Source organism: Cornus florida, unplaced genomic scaffold (assembly GCF_030987335.1).
Source record: "Cornus florida cultivar Cherokee Brave unplaced genomic scaffold, ASM3098733v1 CherokeeBrave_3.0.0_Hap2_Chr10, whole genome shotgun sequence".
Classification (NCBI taxonomy): Eukaryota; Viridiplantae; Streptophyta; class Magnoliopsida; order Cornales; family Cornaceae; genus Cornus; species Cornus florida.
The window spans coordinates 106,438,927-106,459,788 of NW_026775580.1; the positions used below are offsets into that span (position 1 = coordinate 106,438,927).

Consider the following 20,862-nt stretch of genomic DNA (forward strand, 5'->3'; position numbering starts at 1 on the left):
TTGGAGACTCTGGAGGACCATCTCAATGCAGTAATAGGTGTGCTTTGTTCCACCCGTGGAACTATATTTTCTGGATTGTTTTGAACTCTCCTCTACAAATCTTCCTCAGAGATTTCCTCCAATTCAATAAACTCATCATTTTCAGCATGAGCACGTGCATTAGTAGAATCTGATGTTAACCTATCCTGACACATTACTTTCTCATTGAACACGATATCTCTGCTTCTAATTATTTTTCGGTTTTGATCATCCCAAAATCGATAATCAAACTCATCAGTGCCATACCCAATAAAAGTACAATTTTTTTTTTTTTTTTTTTTTTTTTTTTTTTTTTTTTTTTTTTTTTTACTTTGGATCAAGCTTGCTTCTAGCATCAGAACTTATATGTACATATGAAACACAGCCAAACACTTTCAGATGTGAAAGATTTACCTCTTTTTTGTTCCAAGCCTCCTCTGGTAAGCCTCCATCCAAAGGAACAGAAGGTCCCTGATTGATCAAGTATGCTGCAGTGTTAATTGCATCAGCCCAAAACATTTTAGGCAATCCAGCATGTATCCTCATACTCCGAGCACGCTCATTCAAGGTTCAGTTCATGCGTTCTGCAACCCCATTTTGTTACGGGGTTTTAGGAACAGTCTTCCCCATTCTGATCCCATTAACATCACAGAACTCTTTGAAGCCTGTCTTCATACTCACCACCATTATCAGACCTCAAACAGTTCACCTTTAAGCCTGTCTCATTCTCCACTATGGCCTTCTACTTCTTAAAAGTATCATATACTTCAGATTTATTTTTTTAAAAATAAATCCATACATTTCTCGTAGAATCATTGATAAATGTAACATAATACAATGAGCCACCAAGAGATAAAACTAAAGAAGGCCCCCACACGTCTGTATGAACAAACTCTAATTTCTCTGTCTTAGGTGTCCTACCAACCTTTGAAAAACTGACCCTCTTTTCACTACAACAAATAAGGTTTTCAGCGGCGGTTTAGGTTTATCACCAACTACATTCTTCAAGAGGTAGAGCAACAGACTACAACTCTCTGCAATTGACTCACTCCTCCGGAGCAATACCTGCTTGAATGATCATTAGGGGAAAGCAATTCTCGCAATACATATTTTACAAGAATATTCAGGGAATGAACAAAAAAAATTATAAGAATATAATATTGAAAGGAAGATATGCAAATATTTACAAAATTCTCGACAAATCGACTGTACATTTACATTTTTTTAGTAATTGAAAAAATTACAAATAATGCTATAAAAGAAATCCTAAGCTTGTTATGATGAAAATGTGAGATCCTCATTATTTGGTGCTCCTTGTAGAGAAAAAATTGCTGTCTGTCTCCATCTATATATATACACATATTATATATTTGTAATCTATCTAATTCATGAATTTCCGGCAGTTAGGAGCTCTACATAAGCAGGGGACTTTAGATTCATCACGTTCATCAGGATCAAACAAGTAATCATACCTGTCAGACAGATTCAACATATGCCATCATCAGAAATATTCGTCAATGCCAAAGTCATAATAGCCAATTTATGAACTAAACATAAATGGAACTGTAGGAACAACTGCAGCTAAACCTTTTTCTTTTCTTTTCTTTTCTTTTTTCTTTTCCTAGTTGATACACTGCAGTTAAACTTAATGAACATAGAGAGAGAGATATATACATTAACTCAGAACCAGCAGAAACATTAGTCTTGGCTATAAGAACTATCCGGCTTTCATCACCCACACTCATGATCCTTGCATAGCAGTTTGGCATGCACTGTAGCAGAGTAAAAACGTTTCATATGGCAGACAAGTGAACATAAGAGTACCACACACACAAAAGACAATAACACCAATGAACACACAGTTAATTTAAGTAATGATTAAAGAAAAGTAAAAAGTCTACATCCACAGCCTTTATGACACCATCATAACCCATAAACGGAAAGGGCAAGTTATGCTGGTCAATGGCCAGCCATCGATGCCCGCCAAAAGATTTACCAGTAAATAGAACGGATAGTACTTAGGGGAGTCAAACCTATCAAAGGGGCAGGTATTGATTGATGCTCCCAAAGACAATATTGGGCTTGGCTTAAATATATAGACACACACACACACACAATTCAACAATTGGGTGTTGATGAGGTGTAACAGTCAAAAGCAATGAAGCTCAACCAAAAATTATTAATATCCTATTATTCTAGTATTCACACTTGTGGTCTTGGACTCTTGATTTTGTAAAGAATGAGTACAGTACCTGCCCAATGTAAAATTCAATGTGGTTCTTGCCATACAAGTGTTGTCGGTATAAAGGACAACTATAGTTGGGTAACATGACCAACCGGGTCAAGTTGAATCACAGGCAAGAACTGCGTACCTAGTACCTACATTCTGTACCAAACCAACCCAATCTGCCCAAATCGCAGCCCTTGTAAATTTAGATTTAAAAAAAGAAGATGGTTCATTTTTTGTTTCATTTCAAAATAAGAACTTACAGAATGATTGATTAAGCGTGCTATATTTCCCTTGTTTGTGGCATCAATCACTACTTCCTCGCTGATCTTAAAAAGCTGCAGAAAACATTTCATCCAACTTTTAGAATCACAAGGAGACAATGGAAATCACATTATAATCATCACATACAAATCAAACTAGCAGTAAGAGTTCTTTAGAACGAAGGTCACTTTAAAATAAGCCCAGCAATTTCTAATCGTAGAAGCAAAAAATAAATAAATCTAGTCACGGGGCGCAATGGTAAAGTTGCTCCATTGTGACCTAGAGGTCACGGGTTCGAAACCGGAAACATCTCCACGCGGAAGTAAGACTGCATACATGTGAGCCTCCCCAGACCCCGCAATGGCGGGAGTCTCATGCACTGGATTAGCCCTTTTTAGGGTAACAGGGTAACTTCAAGTATCGTCTAACACAAATATGATCACGGGCACAACACTACTAGTTGAGCCCAATGTATAACAGGGTAACTTCAACTATCGTATAACACAAATATGATCACGGGCAAAACATTACCAGTTGAGCCCAATGTATAACAAGTTCAACTATTTAGTAGGTCCAACTTATGGCGTCATGATTCATGAATATTTAAATTGCCTGAGCTTAAAAATACTTCTTCGACTACTTTCTTCTTATGTGTGTGCGCGCACGCGGGCATGTGTGACAGAGAGAGAGAGGCAAGCGGCAGGATCTTGGGAGGCAAAAGAAACCTACCTGAAACAATTTCCAGTCATAGAGAGGGAATTGCCAAGTCTTGTAATGACAAATTATGAAATTTTTTAATGACTTGAAAAAATGCAAGAGAGAATTGCCAAGTTTTGTAATCTTGATCTACGAGTTACTATTAACAACTTGACCCCATCACAGATCAACAAGATCCAAGTCTCAAGCTCTCAATAAAATCAATCAATTCCCCAGCAATTGGATCAGGAGGGAACACGTACAACAAACACATATGCAAAAATATAGGATGGACTCACATAGCAATCTTTGCCCTCGAACTGGTAGCGTGCTTCCCTCAAATCTGCAATACTGCGCCTCACCTGCTCACCGCGGTACTCAAGAACCTGGAGACAAATGTGCCCAGAATTAAAGACTGCACAATAATCAAGTAATTCAACTCAAAAAGGGAAAGAAGAGGAGGGGGGTGGGGGATAGGGACATATCAAATAGATGTCCAAACAATAAATAATTATGTTGAGTCTACTGATTGTAGATCATATAGATGGAAAAATAATGAAACATTATGTTTATGTCTACCAACTAAATTGATTAATACATGGAAGGTGGCTACAATTCGAAAGATTTAAAATCTAAATTTGAGAAATAGACATATTTAGGAGTTTTTTTTTTTTTTTTTGAAGTCCAATACAAACTATTTAGTATATTAAAAGAGTACCATTTCTCCTTCTTGAATGTTCCGACGTGCAAAGAGACCCCATCCATGTATACCAGATTTACCAAAACAAACCTGATGATTTTCTGTTCTCTGAAGCAAAGAGAAAACACTGACGACATAAGAAAATTTATATTAGAAAAGTGGTAATGATAGAGAGAGGGATATTATTTGCCTGTAAATGATTCAGTCGTTCCTTGAAAGTAGAAAAGCTCTTTGGGTCGTCAATTTCCTGTGGAAAAAGAACATACAAACATGGTTCCAAAATTTATTTATCATACGCAAAACAGTTTAGAAGTATACCAAATTAAAAAATATATGCATCTAAAACAACAAAGAGGGATGTACGCTGTATGAGCTTAAGCAATCTATCGCATCTAAGGAATGATAACGTGGCCCCATCAATCGATGGAATATTGGCTCTCCCCCAGCCATCTACAAAACATGAAAAGAAACACAAAGGAAAAAAGGCCAACAATATAAAATTACTGTTAATACAAGCTTATCTGGAAAAGAAAAATAAAAAGACTTTGCCTTCATAAAGAAAGAACAGCAAGCTTCGCAGGGTAGATAGAAAAAAACGCATAGACGAGAGACAGAAGTACCCTCCAAAAGAAAGAAAAAAGAAACAGGATAAAAATTTTGGACACAAACAAGGTGCATTAGCAGAGTACCTTATTATTTGATCTTTTAAAGATGCGACACCTTGCAGCAGAGAGTGGCTCGCAGTCATCAGTCTGTTGAGTTGAGGAGTCAGGAAGTTCTGTTCCCTTAGATGAAACTAATCTCGAACCCCTAAAGCACCGTTCTTGATTCTGGTTCTGGAGCAAGCTTCTGGTAGAGAAAACCCCTAAAGGAGTCTGGATAACAAGTACATTATCTGGGTTTGGGGTCCTGCAAAGAAACAAGGCACAAAATCTGAGCTGATAGATGGCGCATACAGCAAGAGAACTAGAACTTTTTTTACTAACCATTATTTTCAATCTTTCCCCAGAGTGGGTGACTAGCTACTTACACTAAAGAATCAAAATTTAGAGATTTTGAACTCCAGAAAATTAGAGAAGACCCAGAATACTTATCCAAAAAAAAAAAAAAAAAAAAGACACAGTCTGCTAAGCTTTAAACTTAGCCAAAGAGTTGCTTATTGCATATGAATTAACACAGCTATTAGAAAATATAAAATCTAATGGTAGTTTTGAACCTCAAAAATATTAAACTACTTTATCAAATGTATTTAAGTTCCAAAAGAAATCATCCAACTTTGTCAGGTGCTCATTTAATAGATGCATTCCAAGAGGACTATTGTGCTTAATCCACAACACAAAGCAATGGTGGCAAAGACTTCGTTAGAACGCATCAACTGTTGAACTCCACTATTTTGTAAGAAAGCCAAATGAGTAGCAAGGATATAAAAATCAAACTTCTTTTTTATTCAAAGATATATGTATCAATCATTGGACAAAAAAATGAAGGAAAACCAAAACTAGAAAAGAAACTATATTTTTTGCACTATCTTCCAAGGTCAGGATTCAATTGCACTTTCTCGTCAAATTTGACACAATTTTGTAAAAATCATGTCAATTGGAGCAGACATGAACCAAAATTTTCATGCAATTCTTGTGCCCTTTGTTCTTGTACTGCAGGAAACATTGCAAGAAAATGCAAGTGATTCAACAAGAAACTTAATAAAATGCAACAACATTCATTCCATGACTGGTGTGAATGAGCAATGGACTCGGAGGATTGCTTTGAAGCATTTACATGTCTATTAATAAATTTAATAACTGCATTTACTGTAGTCAATCATGCGACATTGAAAATATTGCGACAACTCACAAGTGAGTCCATTTATATACATCTACTCCAAGCTATATTGTATTCTTCTTCATTTTTTTTTTCTGAACCAGCACCCTTCAATCAATAATGTTTGCATTATCCAAACGGATTGTAAATGGTACCAAGTTCACAAAATATAAAATGAATAACTAAACATTCAATACAGTTGAATTTACTGCATAAAAAAAACATGTGCAAGAAAAAATTGTGAAGAACTCCAAATGCATGCACCCAGAAGCATGCGCGCACACGTCGTGGGTGGGGACTATCAACCTAGTATTTTGGCTGAAAGTAACCATAATGTCACACTGTTACTGTTGTAATTGCATTTACTAATTGACCATTATTAAAAAATATATATTTATCAATTTGTTTCAGTGAACTTACTAAATAACAGAAAGATATGATAGTATGTGGATTGACAGAAGCTATGGCCTTAAATAGAGCGGAGGAAACAATTCATGTAACCAACCCCAAGTAATTGGGAAAAGGCTTGGTTGTTGTTGAATTAACTAAATAATAATAGTTGATTTATGTGTGCTAGAACGCATCATTTGTTCATTTTTATCTTTGCCCCCTCCTCTTATCTTTTTGGGAGGTGTATAAGTTAAAACACATACATCACTGGGGCCTCCTTTCCGGGAAGGATGGATCTACCTGGTATATTTTCTTAAATAACACTAGCATGCTTGTAATATCAAACTTCATAGGTTCCAGGGCTGGTTAAAAAGATAAAGAGCAGAATTTGCGTTTCATGAAGAGCCCATCATAATATGGAAGTAAAGTGCAAAGAAGAAGATGAACGAAAACATGAACACAGGCATAGCTCTTACCTGTGTACAGCACAGTATGATACCCATTTGGTTATCTGTCTCCCATTCTTCTCTGGGCAATGCAACTGGAAGTTAAAAATATCAGAATAGTGAAATCAACTAACGCCAAAAGTGAGAAAACAAATAAAAAGAGAACATAGAATATACACAAATTGAATGAGATGTGGATAATTGCATCTAAAACTAAATCACAACAGCTGAGTCAATCAACATTGAATAAATTGGCATGAGAATATGCCCAATGATCAAGCATCTTATTATTTAGTCTTGTGGAAGTAGCATTTATAATTTCCATAAAATGGGCACTTTGGCTACAGTACAAGTCATTCTAAGTCTTTTAAATGTGCTTTGTTCCAATAAAACCAGTGATTGGGTTTCAGGGAGAGATTTTAGATCTGTTGAGGAGATTGTTGTTTTTTTGGCCTCTTTGAAGGTTTGAGGTTCTTTTGACCTTGTGTTTGTCCTTGGGATTTGCTCCCCTTTTGAGCGCTTTTTTAATGAAATTTACTTATGAAAAAAAAAAGTCAGTTCAAGAAACGTTTTTTCCTGCTTGAGGTCATCACCCGGTCCAGTACATGAAATGCTTTAGAATTTTTCACTTTCCCAAAAGCGAAACTTATTAGGAGACAGAGGGAGTATCAAAGAACCTTGAGATTGGGTAAGGCTTTGACTTTAAGGAGTCTCTAGTGAGTATCCGCCAAACTCTCTCCCGCTATGTATATTTGAATCAATGACGATTATTGCTCATTTAAAGTGTAACTTGCCCTTCATATACAAATACGAACTGACTGAGGTCTCTAAGCTAGGTTATGCTCAACAAGCATACTTCTAAAGATGGAAGATCTACACATCCACATCAAAAGTCATATCAAATCAAATCTCTCACGGTGCTAAGATGACAAGTGGCGTAGATAATGAGCATATAAACAAAATGAGTACAAGAAGATAAACCCATAAGGAAAAAAAATGTAGCCACTGTCAGTAATAATTAAACATCAAGTGAACAAACCCCAGTAACAAGAAATTCAAGTAAAGAAACTTACTTCCATGCAATATCCTGCTCTTGATGCACACATTGCATGAAAATAAGTGGCACACTTGCAACATTGGGTGCAGGAACCATGAATCTGCTTGCAAATTATACACATCTGCACTTCATGCAAATAAAGGCACATTTAGATTACAAAACTTGGAAATTCGTACTACTAAATGGTATTTCTACATTTATCAGCAGACAAAAATATCAGGAGTATATATTAACAGTTAAATCAATAAACTCAACAAAGCCACATCTAATTTATATAGATCTATTTTTTCACTAAATGTAATATAAAATCGCAAAAGAAATTATTATATGCTGCAAACAATCTCCTTCAACTATGTGAAACTTAGAATAAGAAAGAAGATACGCAGATTGACAGATAAATGTGATGTGATTCTAATGGTTGAAGCATCAGTAAAGATATACCCCGGGACAATCAGTTTAGAACAGGACTTGTACCTTCACAAAAGAATTTGATGGAATTCTAAGGAGTCCGGTGGCAGGCTCCATTTTCTCATCACTCAAAAAAGCAACTTCAGGCCGAAACCATGCACATGTGACATGAACCCACAGGGTGTCGACATCAGTTGGCTTCAAAGCACCCCCTACAGAAGCAGTATTTAAATATAGTGACAATCTAAATCTCAGAAAAACCAGAAGTTTTAACAATAAACAAGTACATCGGATCACATGCCTTTTATGGGGCAGAGACAACACTCCCTCTCAATATCAGGAGTCTCACATGCTCTGCAAACCCATGATGTGAAGTCCTGAATGTTTCTTACTCCATAGCATTCTTCATGAACAGCTATCTGACATCTGTAACGGAAAAATAAAAATCAGTCGAATGACTTGACTTGAATGCAAAAAATAAATAAATAAATAAATAAATAACAGATCCAATCTCCTACCAGCATATAGAGTTCAAGCCCAACCATAATGATACACAGATGATGGAAGTACCTGTTGCAGATAATAATTTTGTTATAGTCCCAATCTTCAACCCATCTACAAACAGCACATCGTTCTGTTGTCCATTTTGCATGAACAGGTTCATACTTCTCTGTCATAGTGAAACTAGTAATAGAATCAATTTCTTGTTTGTTTCAAACATACCCACCAAAATACCTTGCTGCCGATGCAGCAAGGAAAACATAGTAACTTCAAAATGTAAAAGTTGAGCGACGATGTACGTGACATACCTTGCAAAAAATCAAATAACTGTTGTTTCTGCAACTTCAGAGAATTAAACCCAAGTGCATTATGTTCTGCAATCTGTAGCATCTTCGAGTTAGTGGGAAATATCAAAGGGTCTATTTATTAATTCAGATCAACAAAAGGAAAAACCTTCTAATTAAAAGATTGCAAAAAATTACAGAGTTGATGAAATAAATACCTAAATAAACCTCTGTAATAGCTTAAACTTTTATATGAGTTGAGCATTAAATGGTATTGAATAAATAAGGTCCTAGACTCGAATTTCAATGTGATTGACACAATCATGAAGGAGTGAAACTCTGAGGGGTCATCTTGATGATATAAAAACCTAACTATTCTCTCTCTAACAGCTTAGTTTGTAAGGAAATTGACAATTAATAAAAGGGCGGTGGTGATTGTTGTTGACAACGATGGGAGGTGGTGATTGATGGTGATTATGAGCTTGAAGGAGCTGTGGATGACGGATGGTTCCCGAGAGAGAGAGCGAGAGAAGACTAAAGAGAGTATAAAGATGATGGTGGTTCAGGATGTTCAGTTAAAAAGATGAAGTAGAGACGAAATGGGGTTTGTAATGGTGAAGGGTAAAGAGTAAGAGAATGTGCTGTGAAAGCTTGGCAGAGGAAGTAAAAAGAGGATGATGTGGCTGCTCTCATGTGGTGGTTTCTGGGGTCTGATGAGGGTATGACGGCAACAGAATGGTTTCAATCTTGTCATTTAAATTCTTAATGTAGTACTAAACACAGACAGTTCTATTTAGGTGTCATGTCCCTGTCAGGCTTGTGTCAGCATAGTCAATCCTATAAACGTCTGACAAATTTTTTTTTTTTGGCTAAGATAATTATATTGATATGAAGAAAAAAATAAAAGTAGAAAAAACGGTCAAAGCCACCCAACCAACACAACTCCAAAATCAACAAAAAAAAAAAAAAAAACTACTAACAGAAAGTCAAGCTATCACCCACATCAGAAAACCACATACCTACCTAGCAGCTACAAAAAAACAAAACAGAACTAATACAATCCCACCAGATAACAAGTGACAGCAATAACAGGTTAACAATAACAATACGACTGACAACAGCATCTAAATGTACATCAGCAAACCAGAGGATATTAAATGGATCAGCAACACAGCTTCAAACATCAGCAGAGGTTCAACAACCACAGCAGAGCATTCAGCTGTCATTTTTAACACCCCATTGGGCTAGGAACTCTTTGTTCAAACCAGATATCTTCAGATTTTTCATACCCATCAGACGACAAGAAACTGCATGCTCAATCTTTTTTTGAATCTGAATCAGAGGAGAGACCAACTTTTTTCAAACAGTCTATCTTAACTCTCCTGCCAGATAAAATACACAATTACCACGTCCACAACTAAAATTAAATATTATTATTTTGGGCACCTAGACAACACATCCCAATCACTCCCAGTACATGACTTATGCAGTGTGCACACATTAATATGAAATTTGACATTGTACATGTGAAAACCATAAGTCGAGCATACAATGGACACCTTTCATATAGTAAGAGAGTAAAATACCAGTACTAGTAGTATATACCTTAAATAATATATTTACAATATATGTTGAGTTTCATATTCCACATTATGAAATTCTAAGTACAAAAGTTAAAAGCATTGATCATAGTTATATATTTTCCGGACATAATGGGTGTATATATTAAAAAAAAGTAACATTTATACACTGCTGGGTCTTCACCGTGTTCTTGTCCTACATTTTAGGATCTACCAAGTCAGTATCCATGTTCTACTTAAGGATAAAACATCTGTGCCCATTCATTTATTAGCCCAGAGAGTATCACCATATGAAAAATAAATTTAAAGAGATGTTTGGAATCAGAAAACACGGCAAATACGTTTGGATCCTCCAATCATGCTTGCCATCCTCTTCATTTACGAAACTTTAGACAAAGAGGGAATTTTATGTCAAGAAATGGCTACACAAACAACCATTTACACAGGACTTTTTGGACAAATTACTCTGTTATGGATTTCCCGAATTCAACAAAAAAAATCCTTGCATTTTTGGATTAATAACTTTTGATATGGACTTTTTAGTATTTTTCCAACAACAATCAAACCTTTTTCGCATCGACTTGGGGTCGGCTACATGAATCATATGTTTCCATGCCAACCATCTCTCAAATGAGATCATTTCTAATTCTATTCTTTCTAGTCTTACCGCACATCCATCTCCACATTCGCATTTCATACCAAGAAAAAAAAAGAAAGCTATTACAAAATGAGAAAGAAGCTCTGGCCAATGTGGAGAAAACAAGATAACACCAAAAAGAATGGCTTCATCCATCCCAAGCACAAACTTCTTAATGTGGCAAAGGAAAATAACATCATACAAAGGTAATTTAAAAACTAATAAAAGAAAATCTATAGACTGGGTTCATACGTATTTCATACATTTCACTAAATATATGGGGTTGGGTAAAATTTCATGTGCTTCAGTAAACAGAATAGAAAAACCATCATTAAATCAATAGACAAACCCAATGCACGAGGCTCCCCCCATTGCAAGGTTGGATGTACGCAGCCTTACCTCCGTATGCGGAGAGGTTGTTTCCTTGTTTCAAACCTGTGACCTCCAAGTCAAAATAGAGCAACCTTGTAGTTGCACCACGGCTCGCCCTCAGCCATTTAATCAATAAAGCACCCGAAACAAATTTAAATGGTGAAATATATAGGTAACGCTTAGAAAACTGGTTGCCCAACAGTATAATAATAATGAAAATAAAAAATAAAAATCCTTTAACAAGGCCAGGGAGAAATAGTTTTGAAATCCTGGGTAGGTAGTATCTAAAGGCAGGATAACATAATATGCAATCATAAGATAACAAAAATGATTAATTCATGATGTCAACTTGATTTTTAGTTCTCACCGGCACTACTAGCATAAGAATATAGACAATCAAGTAGTGAAGTAGATTAAATTCATAAGTTCAGTACAAGTTACAGCAATAGATTGGATCATTGCTTTAGTTTAGATCCATGATAGGCAATGAGATGATGCTCTTAAAGGGTCAGGAAGTCAAAATATAAGATCAAAACCTATGCTGTGAACCATAAATCAAATACATATAACAAGTATTTATCACAAATACAAGAAATAAAATACCTTCATGACAGATAAACTTTCTAAACAAGTTTATATACAAATTTAAGCAGAGAATTTTGTAATGCTTTCAAAGTGACAAGATCTGGTACAAACCCATTTTTCGAGCGTTAGCATTGAACCCTTCACTTTAATGCTAACCTTCCACTTTTTTGCTCTAGAACCTGTATGTCTTTCCCATTCACCAAGCGTTTGTTTCTTTGTCCCACATGCATTGCACTTACATTGAACTCTAAAAGAGGAGATAAACAGAAGTCAATAGAAAGAAAATTCCTTCCCAAATTGAAGAGTAAAAAAAATCAGATCACAACAAATTTCTTTCCCAACAAACTGGAAATAATCAGCCTTTGTTAACACAACAAACAAGCAATACAGATTGATTTACCTATCTCAAGCTAGTGTCTAAACTTTCAAGACACATTCATTTTTATTATTTTGTCATGGCTGATGAGTGAATATTAGGCATTTACCCAAGCACAACCGACTCGAGCATAAACTAGAAGTTTATTAAATGGACTGACATGTCACACGGAACAGAAGAAAAACTGCAAGAGCAGAGAAGTTTAATTCGACATATCTTCCTATTCAACAATCAATCGACATTTAAAAAAATTCATCCTTTCTATGTAAAATATAAAAAAATTGCTTTAGAGACTCATACTCTTCTCTTCTATTTGGAAGAGTTTGGTATCAGTTAGAGACGTTGTGTTGAAAATTTGTAGATATAGAATTGGGGATGGGAATGCAATCAGAATTTTTATTGATCCTTGGCGTGATGGTATGTTCAGACAAATCCTCACTCCTTAGTAGCTTTATTATTGAGTAGTAGCTTTATCATTGAGAAGCAATGGGATATTTCAAAGTTCTGTTCAGAGGCTCAAGAGGTGCTGCAGTACATTTAACAGTTTAAAATCCATGGTGGTGTATATCAGTTATTGTGGCATACTAAGAAGTTGTCTTTCAGGGAAGCTTGGGAGGCTTGTAGGGAGGTGAGGCCTAATGTTTCATGGGCCACATTGTGCTGGAATGGTGGCAGGCCTAGATGGTAAGTCCACGCTGTCTTGGTTCTGCAAAATGCTATACTAACTAAAACAAATTTGCAGAAGAGAGGTGAATCACTAGCTTCAGTTTGTTATTTGTGTCTCAAGCAGGTAGAAGGTCTGGACCATTTATTTATTCATCGCAATTATACAAGGGAGGTGTGGTCTGATATTGTGGAGCTGTTTCAGTGGAACTTAAGGATCCCAGGATCTGTTTTGGAGCTAGCTAATATGTATGTCCATCAAGCTGCTGGCAAAGGTATCCGACACAAACTGCAGAGAGTAATTTTCACAGCAACACTGTACTTCATTTGGAATGAAAGAAATCGTAGAGCTCATGACTCGTCTCATAGAAGCCCTTCTGTCCTTAGGTGTATTGTTTGGGATGTTTTGGGGGTATGCCTCCAAGACGTCATATAGCTTTACACCTTCTTTTTGTTGCAAGGTTTTGCGTTGGGATCTCTGTGTTAGGATCCTGATTTTGGTGAGGGCAGGCCTCACTTTTGTATTTGTACCATATTGTTTTATCTATAAATTTTTTCCAACATTTAGGGGAAAGAAAAAGAAAAAAATGATAATAATTACTTTGATCATAATAACTAACTCGAAACCTTATCCCAATAATTTTGTGGCCCACCTCAGCTTCTCAAAGAAGCCAGTATAAAGAAAAAGCCTCAGCCAGTTTTTTTCTAGACTGTTCTTTGGTTTACAAGCAATTAATAGCTCACTTAAAATTTTCACATGATATACCCCATCTAAATAACATATCAATTTCTTATTTTTGATAAGTGTAAATAACATATCAATTTCTTATGATCAATATCGTCAAAAGTTTAAATAGGCACACATAGCTGCCTAGCTTTAGGGTCACACATTAGATGCCTTGGCCTTATAGGTCTAGGCATTGCTCTAATATTTTCAGCATTAGAATAATGTCCGACCAAGGCTGCAAAACGTATCCTTGCTTGAGATTTACAAGGATAAATAAAATGATTTTTATTGTCTGCGTTATGATGTTTATGAAAAGAAATGAGAGGAAAAGGATATTCTTTCTTAAACCAAAGACAAAATGGGTTTCACAAGGGGGTCCCTCCATTCACCCATTAAACCCCCCACCTGGTGCAACTATATGAGAAAAATAAATAAATTTACCATATACAGTAAGTTTGATATTTATAGGACTCTGATAGTTGGATAGTTACCATCCACTACTACATGTTTATGATATAGATTCAAGAAAATAATCATTAACTCACTTCGCCAACCCCGCCCCCCCCCCCCCCCCCCCCCCCCCCCCTCCCCCAAAAAAAAAAAAAAAAAGTCCTGAGCTATACATAAAGATCAGGTCTTAGGGTAGGTGTTTGATGTAATGGCAAAAGCTCGAACTGCATAAAAAAGGTAAATTCGAGTCTCAGAGCAACCACTTTGTCCAAAATTATGTCAAAGTTTAGTTCTATCACAAATCTTCCCTTCCATTACAATGCATAGGTGGGATATATGGTGGTTAAGGCACTTTTGATCTGCAAAGCATAACTTGTTCCAGATCAAAACCAACTTTCTATAAAAGGCAAAGAACATCGTGACAATATTTTTCATAAAACTTATACAAATGGAAGAATCAGGGCTTACAAATGAAGACTTGGAAAATAAATCCCTTCCATGCCAGTGCAGACAACAGTAATCTTATCAGGCAATGCAGTTTGTCCACCTTTTTCAGTACACCTGCTAGAATGATTGTCAAAACAGTAAGTATACAACTGAAAATGGTTCAATGCCAAAGCAAGCTTTTTTTTTGAAGTCGCATAAGTAGTTGACAGCAAACAAACTGCAGAAAGAAGTGCATGTAGTGCCGACATACCAGATTTTTGACTCTGATTTGTTTGAATGAGACTCTGCTCTGCATTCAGGGCAGTAATAATCCCTGTCCTCAAGAACCTTCAAAACATAATCCAGTTAGTGAACCTTTCCCACGATGAACTCGAGTAACAGAAGTATGCTGAAATGAAAACTAAAGATTAAGAATGATACATGAACAAACCTTTAAAAGTTTGTTAGAAATATTGGCACACTCAGCATGCACCCAAACATTGCAACCATCACAACATACCTAATCCAAAGAGTATGACCGAACAAGAACATACAGCTCATTCAGTTAATTTGTCCGGGAAAAGAATTATAAACCTAACTAAAACTGCAGATAATCTCACCCAATCCCCACCATCTGAATGATGCCAAATTTTCTTGCATACACCACAATATTGTTTTGATTTCCGTAACTGCAACAAAAATCCAGTAAACATCACTCACCAGTAGAATCCGTATTTTAAAATCACAAAAAACAAGATTAAGAAAATGAAGATCATGTTATTAAAATGTTTCTTCAGAACCTTAGCACAATGTTCGCATAGAAACTGGGCTTCACTAGTAGAGCCCTTAACTTTATTTGCTGTTTTGTATGGCAGAAACAAACCACAGCTATGACAGGGCCGGGTGTTCTTCTTACCATATGCATCCTGCAAGGAAACATATCCCAACAAAACCACACCAGGTCAGTCACAATTCACAAATTGAACTATTATTTATTTATATTTTTACGTGTAAACTGAACAAGTATCAAACAACACGACAAATAAACTGAACAAGTATCAAACAACAAGACAAAATAGCAGTACCATGATGAGATACTTTCTCGAATAATGAGCTTGAAATATAATGCTGCATGCAAATAATTATCAATTGGATATGTCCAAAGTTTTATATAATATCAAGCAGCCCCCTCATTTAGGAAAAAAAAAAAAAAAGCAGCCCTCTCCATTGTTGATGTTAACTGAAAATCATTCACTGTAATCAACACAATCCATAATTATCTTGTGTATCTTCATGTAATATTTCATTTCAACTACAATTTGTTGACTCATTTATCTCAGTTAAGTGGTCCAGTTGGTTGAAGACTCCAGGAAGTAACAATCAACGGACTGGGCTAATTTCTCAAGATAATCCATAATTATCTTGTGCATCTTCATGTTATTTTTCATTTCAAGTACAATTGGTTGATTCATTTATCTCAGATAAGTGGTCCAGTTGGTTGACGACTCCAGGAAGTAACAATCAACGGACTGGCTAATTTCTTACAGTAATCTGAACGGAAGCTAAAATCACATAAATTTATTATAATTACAAAAATGTGTTTGTGTATCAATGATAGTTCTAACAGTCATGAAAACAATTAAAGGAAAAGAAAGAGGGGTGGGGTGTGGAGGAATCACAACCAGAAGGTTTCCCCATCATAAGTCATCTTCTTATTTCTGTCACCGCCCACATCTCTTTTCAGTCATTCTTGACTATCAGAATTCTTTCTTACATTGCCAAGTTGCAACTTCTTAGAAAAGGCACGCAAAACAGTCAGAAAGAAGTGTTGGCTTAACGGGATAGGAAAGGCAACTAACTTTCCAGGTTATTGAATATTTATATGATATAAAAGACAAAAGAAGATCACTGGCTTCGAGTTTGAAAACTGCATAATCCACTAGAGGGTCATAGAAAGCATGAAGTCGTCCTTGAATCCACAAACAAACAGGCAAAGCTTAAAAATAGTATACCAAACAGTAACAATTATACCCATTTTTAAATTCTAAGGCTTATCAAAACCACAAGCTTGGATTCAAGTTTCTTTAGGAGCTCTGTCTTAATCCCCTACTCTGCAGGCCAATTCCCCCAAATAATAAGAGAATAAGATAGGGCTACCTATTAAGACTTATGCTATGTTTGGTTGGAGGAAGGATTGAGGAGGGATGGATGAGAGGGGGCTTCGTAATTTTCTCTCTGTCCAAAATTGGGGGGAAAAGATAAAGAATATATAATTACCACAAATATATAATTTCAATTTTTAACCTTCCCAAAATTTTGAAATGAATATTAATTTTTATAATAAGGGTATATTGGTAAAAAGAATATAAAAACTCTCTTTCCCTTATCTTCCATCAGAAAAAAAATAAGAGTCACCTCATCCATCCTTTCTACCATCCATTCCATCCAACCAAATAAAAAGTGAGGGAGACACCTTCCCTTCCATCCATTTTTCCATCCCTCCAACCAAACGGAGCATTATAACTTTAAGAGTACTAATGGGATCCCGACCTTAAAAGTACTAATGGGGTGTGACTTACCCGTATCGTGTCCATTTCAAATACCAACACTCCTTGGATGCTCGTGAATTAATGTCCGATCCTTCCTAAAGTTCTTCATAATTTTAAAATAAATTCTTTCTTATTTCTAACACATATCCAATACTTGTAAGATAACACATATTTAACAAGTTTTGAACATTAAAATGAAGAAAAATATAATATAATTGTCAAGAAAAAATTCAAAATTTCTCCAGGAAAGAAGTACTGAGATATATAACATGACTAATTCAGTCCAAAATTTATCCATGCAATATATGAGTAGCATTCCTCAGAAAAATTCAAAACTTCTTCAGAATAAAAGTATTGAGATATATAACATGACTAATTAGTCTAATTTAGTCAAAATTTAATCCATGCAATATACAACTAGCATTCCTATAACTTTATCCATGCTATGACTAGTTTAGTCCAAAATTTATCCATGCAATATATGTAAAGAAGAGGAGAATGGACTGACATGACTAATTTAGTCCAAAATTTATCCTGGGAAACTTGCCTGGTTATAAGAGTAGCATTCCTGATCCTGATTGGAACCAGTCACCTCTTGGATCCCACTATAGTTAGTTACTGGACAAATGTCCTGGCCGCTATCACCAGTGTCAATATGACCCTGTTCTGCTAAAATTGCCTCTTCTATTGCCATTTGAAAATCACTTCTCTTACTGCCATACAACTGTGTCTGCCCCTGAAATCTGAGCAAGGAAAAAGTTTACAAACCTCAATAGCTCTAGTGAGAATTGTGCTGTTAGTGTAAAAGAATAAAATAACAATAACAATAACAATAATAATAAATTAAATAATTGAAAAATAAAATTAAAAAGAAAAATAAAATGTACAAACCTGTCCATGTACTCTTGGAAGGGAAAAAGCATTCCATCTTTCACCCATGCATAGTCCTGCCCATCATTATTGATTTAATAAATATATATATAAAGGTACTGTTTCCAGAAAATACACTACTGTTGTGTGCGTAGTGTGCATACATACATACATACTCCTTTATTATAATTAATGAATGTGCAGACAGAGGCATCATAGGGCATATCGCTCAGCGGTGTGCCCATGTTAGAGTCGGAATAAAAATAAAAATACTAATCACTATCCCTGGCTTAAGACTATCCTTTTGGACATTACCCATAGTTTTGGGAGAGCGCTAGCGCGCCAAAGTTCCCTCTTCTTGCCAAGACAATAAAAAAAATGTACATACAGACACAAACAGACAAAGACAGAGTCAGAGAGATCACCCTTCTGTTTCTGGAATAACCAAAAAACATCACACATATAGCGCCAGGAACACAAGCCCTAAGAACCGTGTCAGGAGCTTGCCATAGGGGATCAATCACGATGGCTGGCCAAGCTGGGCTTTTCTTCCCTGATTTCGCCCAAACTATATCACCCAGAATAAAGTCCCCTGGCCTGAAGAAATCCTTCCTCTTTCCCGCTTTCTCCTTTTCCAATTTTTCTTCGCCGGTAAAATTATTACACAACCTTGGTGAATAATCATCAATATCTATCAAGGGCAAAAATTTGCCTTCGTCAATCGATGTTACTGAACTATGAGAACTCGAATGCATTTTAGTGTCGAAATCCTTGAACCCTATAAAACCCATTTCACCTCTATCAATGTTTACAGAAATTTGATCTATGTTGTGCTTGGAAACTCTGTCCTCTATGCGTTGTTTCTTGAATACTTGCCCACCGTAATGTGGGTTCTTCTGCATAATTCTCTCCTTACTGAGCATTAGATTTTCATCTTCATCAGAATATGATTGGCAACCATCTAATTTTGAAGTATCCTTCGTCCATGAATCAATCACGGAGTCATTGAATCTTGACGGTAGTACCTGAACACGTCCTCGTGAAGATTTAAAAAGCGGAGGACGATACACCTCTGAGTTCTGATTCATACCTCTCCGACCTCTGTGGTTCTTGGAATTCGACTCCACTTCTCTGGCGTCATAGGATACTCCGGTGCACCAAGAATTCACTGTGCTGATATGATCTTCAACGTTGCCACCATGAATCTGATCGAAGCCGTCGTAAAAACCGCTTGACTTCTGTTTATTGGGATTCACAGAGCATGCGTCGTCGTCTTCGCAATCAAAATCTTCCGCCTCGCACCGCTTGAGGTTCGGCATTTTGAATTTCAGCGTCCGTTTGAAAATCATCTTCTCTATCAATAAAATTCAAGTCACTGGGACCAACAACTTCGCGTTCTGAATTAAGACAAAACCCTAATTTCACATGGAACTTCAAAGAAACAAATCCAGAAAAAATTAAAAATAAAGAATCACCTGAATTTCGGTTAGTTATTTTTCAAATTCGACTAGGGCATTGTCTCCCTCAGGCCTGAATCACGATATCACCTCAATTCACAACAATTTGGTCAGAAACCCTAATTCGAACAATGGAACAGTTAAGAGATGAAACTAAACCGGTATAGACAGAATCTTATTCCACCGCGAATCACAGAAATAAAAATTAAATTAAAGAATTAAAAAAATCGTTGTCCAATTTGATTGCAACGAGAATGAGAAAGAACATTCCGGGAAAACAGTAGATTTTCCGAGAAAAAAAACTATGGAATTCGCAGAGCGGAGACTCCGAGTTGCGGAGTGCTTAGGAAATCTGCACGTCGGAGATCAAATATGACAAAAATTAATTAAATACAGAAAGATATATATATATATATATATATATATCATTTTTTATTAGATAAATACATATATTTATATTTACGACTGTTTAAAATTTTCATTTTTTGAATTTTTGGGTGGGGGTGTATCTTTGCTCCAAAACTGTATACAGCAAAAAAAATTAGAAACATAGAAGGGTGAAATAGAAAAAGGAAGGTAGCACGAAGGTTTCTGTATTACAGTTGGAAGTGATTGAGAAAGAAGACTTGCGTCCAAAGGAATCAGATCTGCGCAGTTGGCAGTGTAATTTGGACCTAAGTCCTATAATTTTTTTAAACCGGTACTGCTCTCAAGTCGCTCTTTCGTTGTCACCCCTTCCCACTTGACTTAAATTTTTCTCACTTTCACGCTCCTATACTCACTTTATGTAACTTAACTTTGTACTAGTAAAGGTGTCCAGGTGGTACTTAAATAAATTTTGGAATTATTTTCTATATTTCACTTCTCAAAATTATATAAATCAGAGAAATTAGACCAACTGTGTCTTAAGTTCTAGTTGCTTTTACTACTAGAAAACTAGCAAAAACCTCATGCTTAAAAGGTTTATGTGATTGTATCATCTCTCTGTGGTAACTTCTTCTTCTTCTTCTTTTTTTTTTTTTTTTTGAGAGCATTCAATTGTGATATTGAACGAGGGTGGGTCATATAAATTTTTATTTCTGCATTTCTATAAAAAAACATATATATGTTTTTAATCACAATTTGTTACATTAACATACAATCAAATGAAGTGATACAATTTCGAATCAAATTGAGTCTTTATTACATATAACCATGGTGCATAGATCTTGTAATTATTGCGGTGTAATATTGGATAAAGATAGATTTGATGGTGTTAATGATCTATATTTATTATTTGATGGAGTCGAACTCACAATTTTGATGTTGACGTGGACATGAAAAAACATTATTTATTTGTTAAAAGTTATCACTTTTAGACA

General features: G+C 35.8%; 1 protein-coding gene across 2 annotated transcripts; it reads right to left on the bottom strand.

Annotated features, from left to right (window-relative positions):
* Positions 1-1,149: 1,149 nt before the first annotated feature.
* Positions 1,150-20,004, bottom strand: LOC132276778 (histone-lysine N-methyltransferase ATX4-like). 2 transcript variants are annotated; one of them, XM_059778384.1, is made up of 24 exons: positions 19,520-20,004; positions 18,470-19,441; positions 18,066-18,121; positions 17,722-17,917; positions 15,426-15,551; positions 15,246-15,314; positions 15,077-15,145; positions 14,897-14,973; positions 14,668-14,760; positions 12,095-12,230; positions 8,834-8,906; positions 8,595-8,694; positions 8,326-8,450; positions 8,091-8,236; positions 7,633-7,737; positions 6,590-6,654; positions 4,595-4,814; positions 4,269-4,355; positions 4,096-4,152; positions 3,924-4,013; positions 3,505-3,591; positions 2,509-2,583; positions 1,693-1,790; positions 1,150-1,490 (listed from the first exon to the last, which is right to left on the bottom strand). In XM_059778384.1, exons 2-24 carry the CDS (start codon positions 19,391-19,393, stop codon positions 1,400-1,402), a joined length of 3,165 nt encoding a protein of 1,054 aa, XP_059634367.1. In that variant the 5' UTR covers positions 19,394-19,441; positions 19,520-20,004; the 3' UTR covers positions 1,150-1,399. The 2 variants fall into 2 exon arrangements, with proteins under 2 accessions (XP_059634367.1, XP_059634366.1); XM_059778383.1 differs by having other exon boundaries at positions 14,668-14,763.
* Between the last annotated feature and the right edge of the window lie 858 nt (positions 20,005-20,862).

Excerpts from the sequence above, each read along its gene's own strand:
- LOC132276778 (XM_059778383.1), bottom strand. The coding sequence starts at position 19,393 with ATGATTTTCAAACGGACGCTGAAATTCAAAATGCCGAACCTCAAGCGG. Across the intron at positions 14,764-14,896 it reads AAATCAGAGTCAAAAATCTG|CAGGTGTACTGAAAAAGGTG; the intron begins GTATGTCGGCAC and ends CAATCATTCTAG. Across the intron at positions 3,592-3,923 it reads ACATTCAAGAAGGAGAAATG|GTTCTTGAGTACCGCGGTGA; the intron begins GTACTCTTTTAA and ends ATTTGTCTCCAG.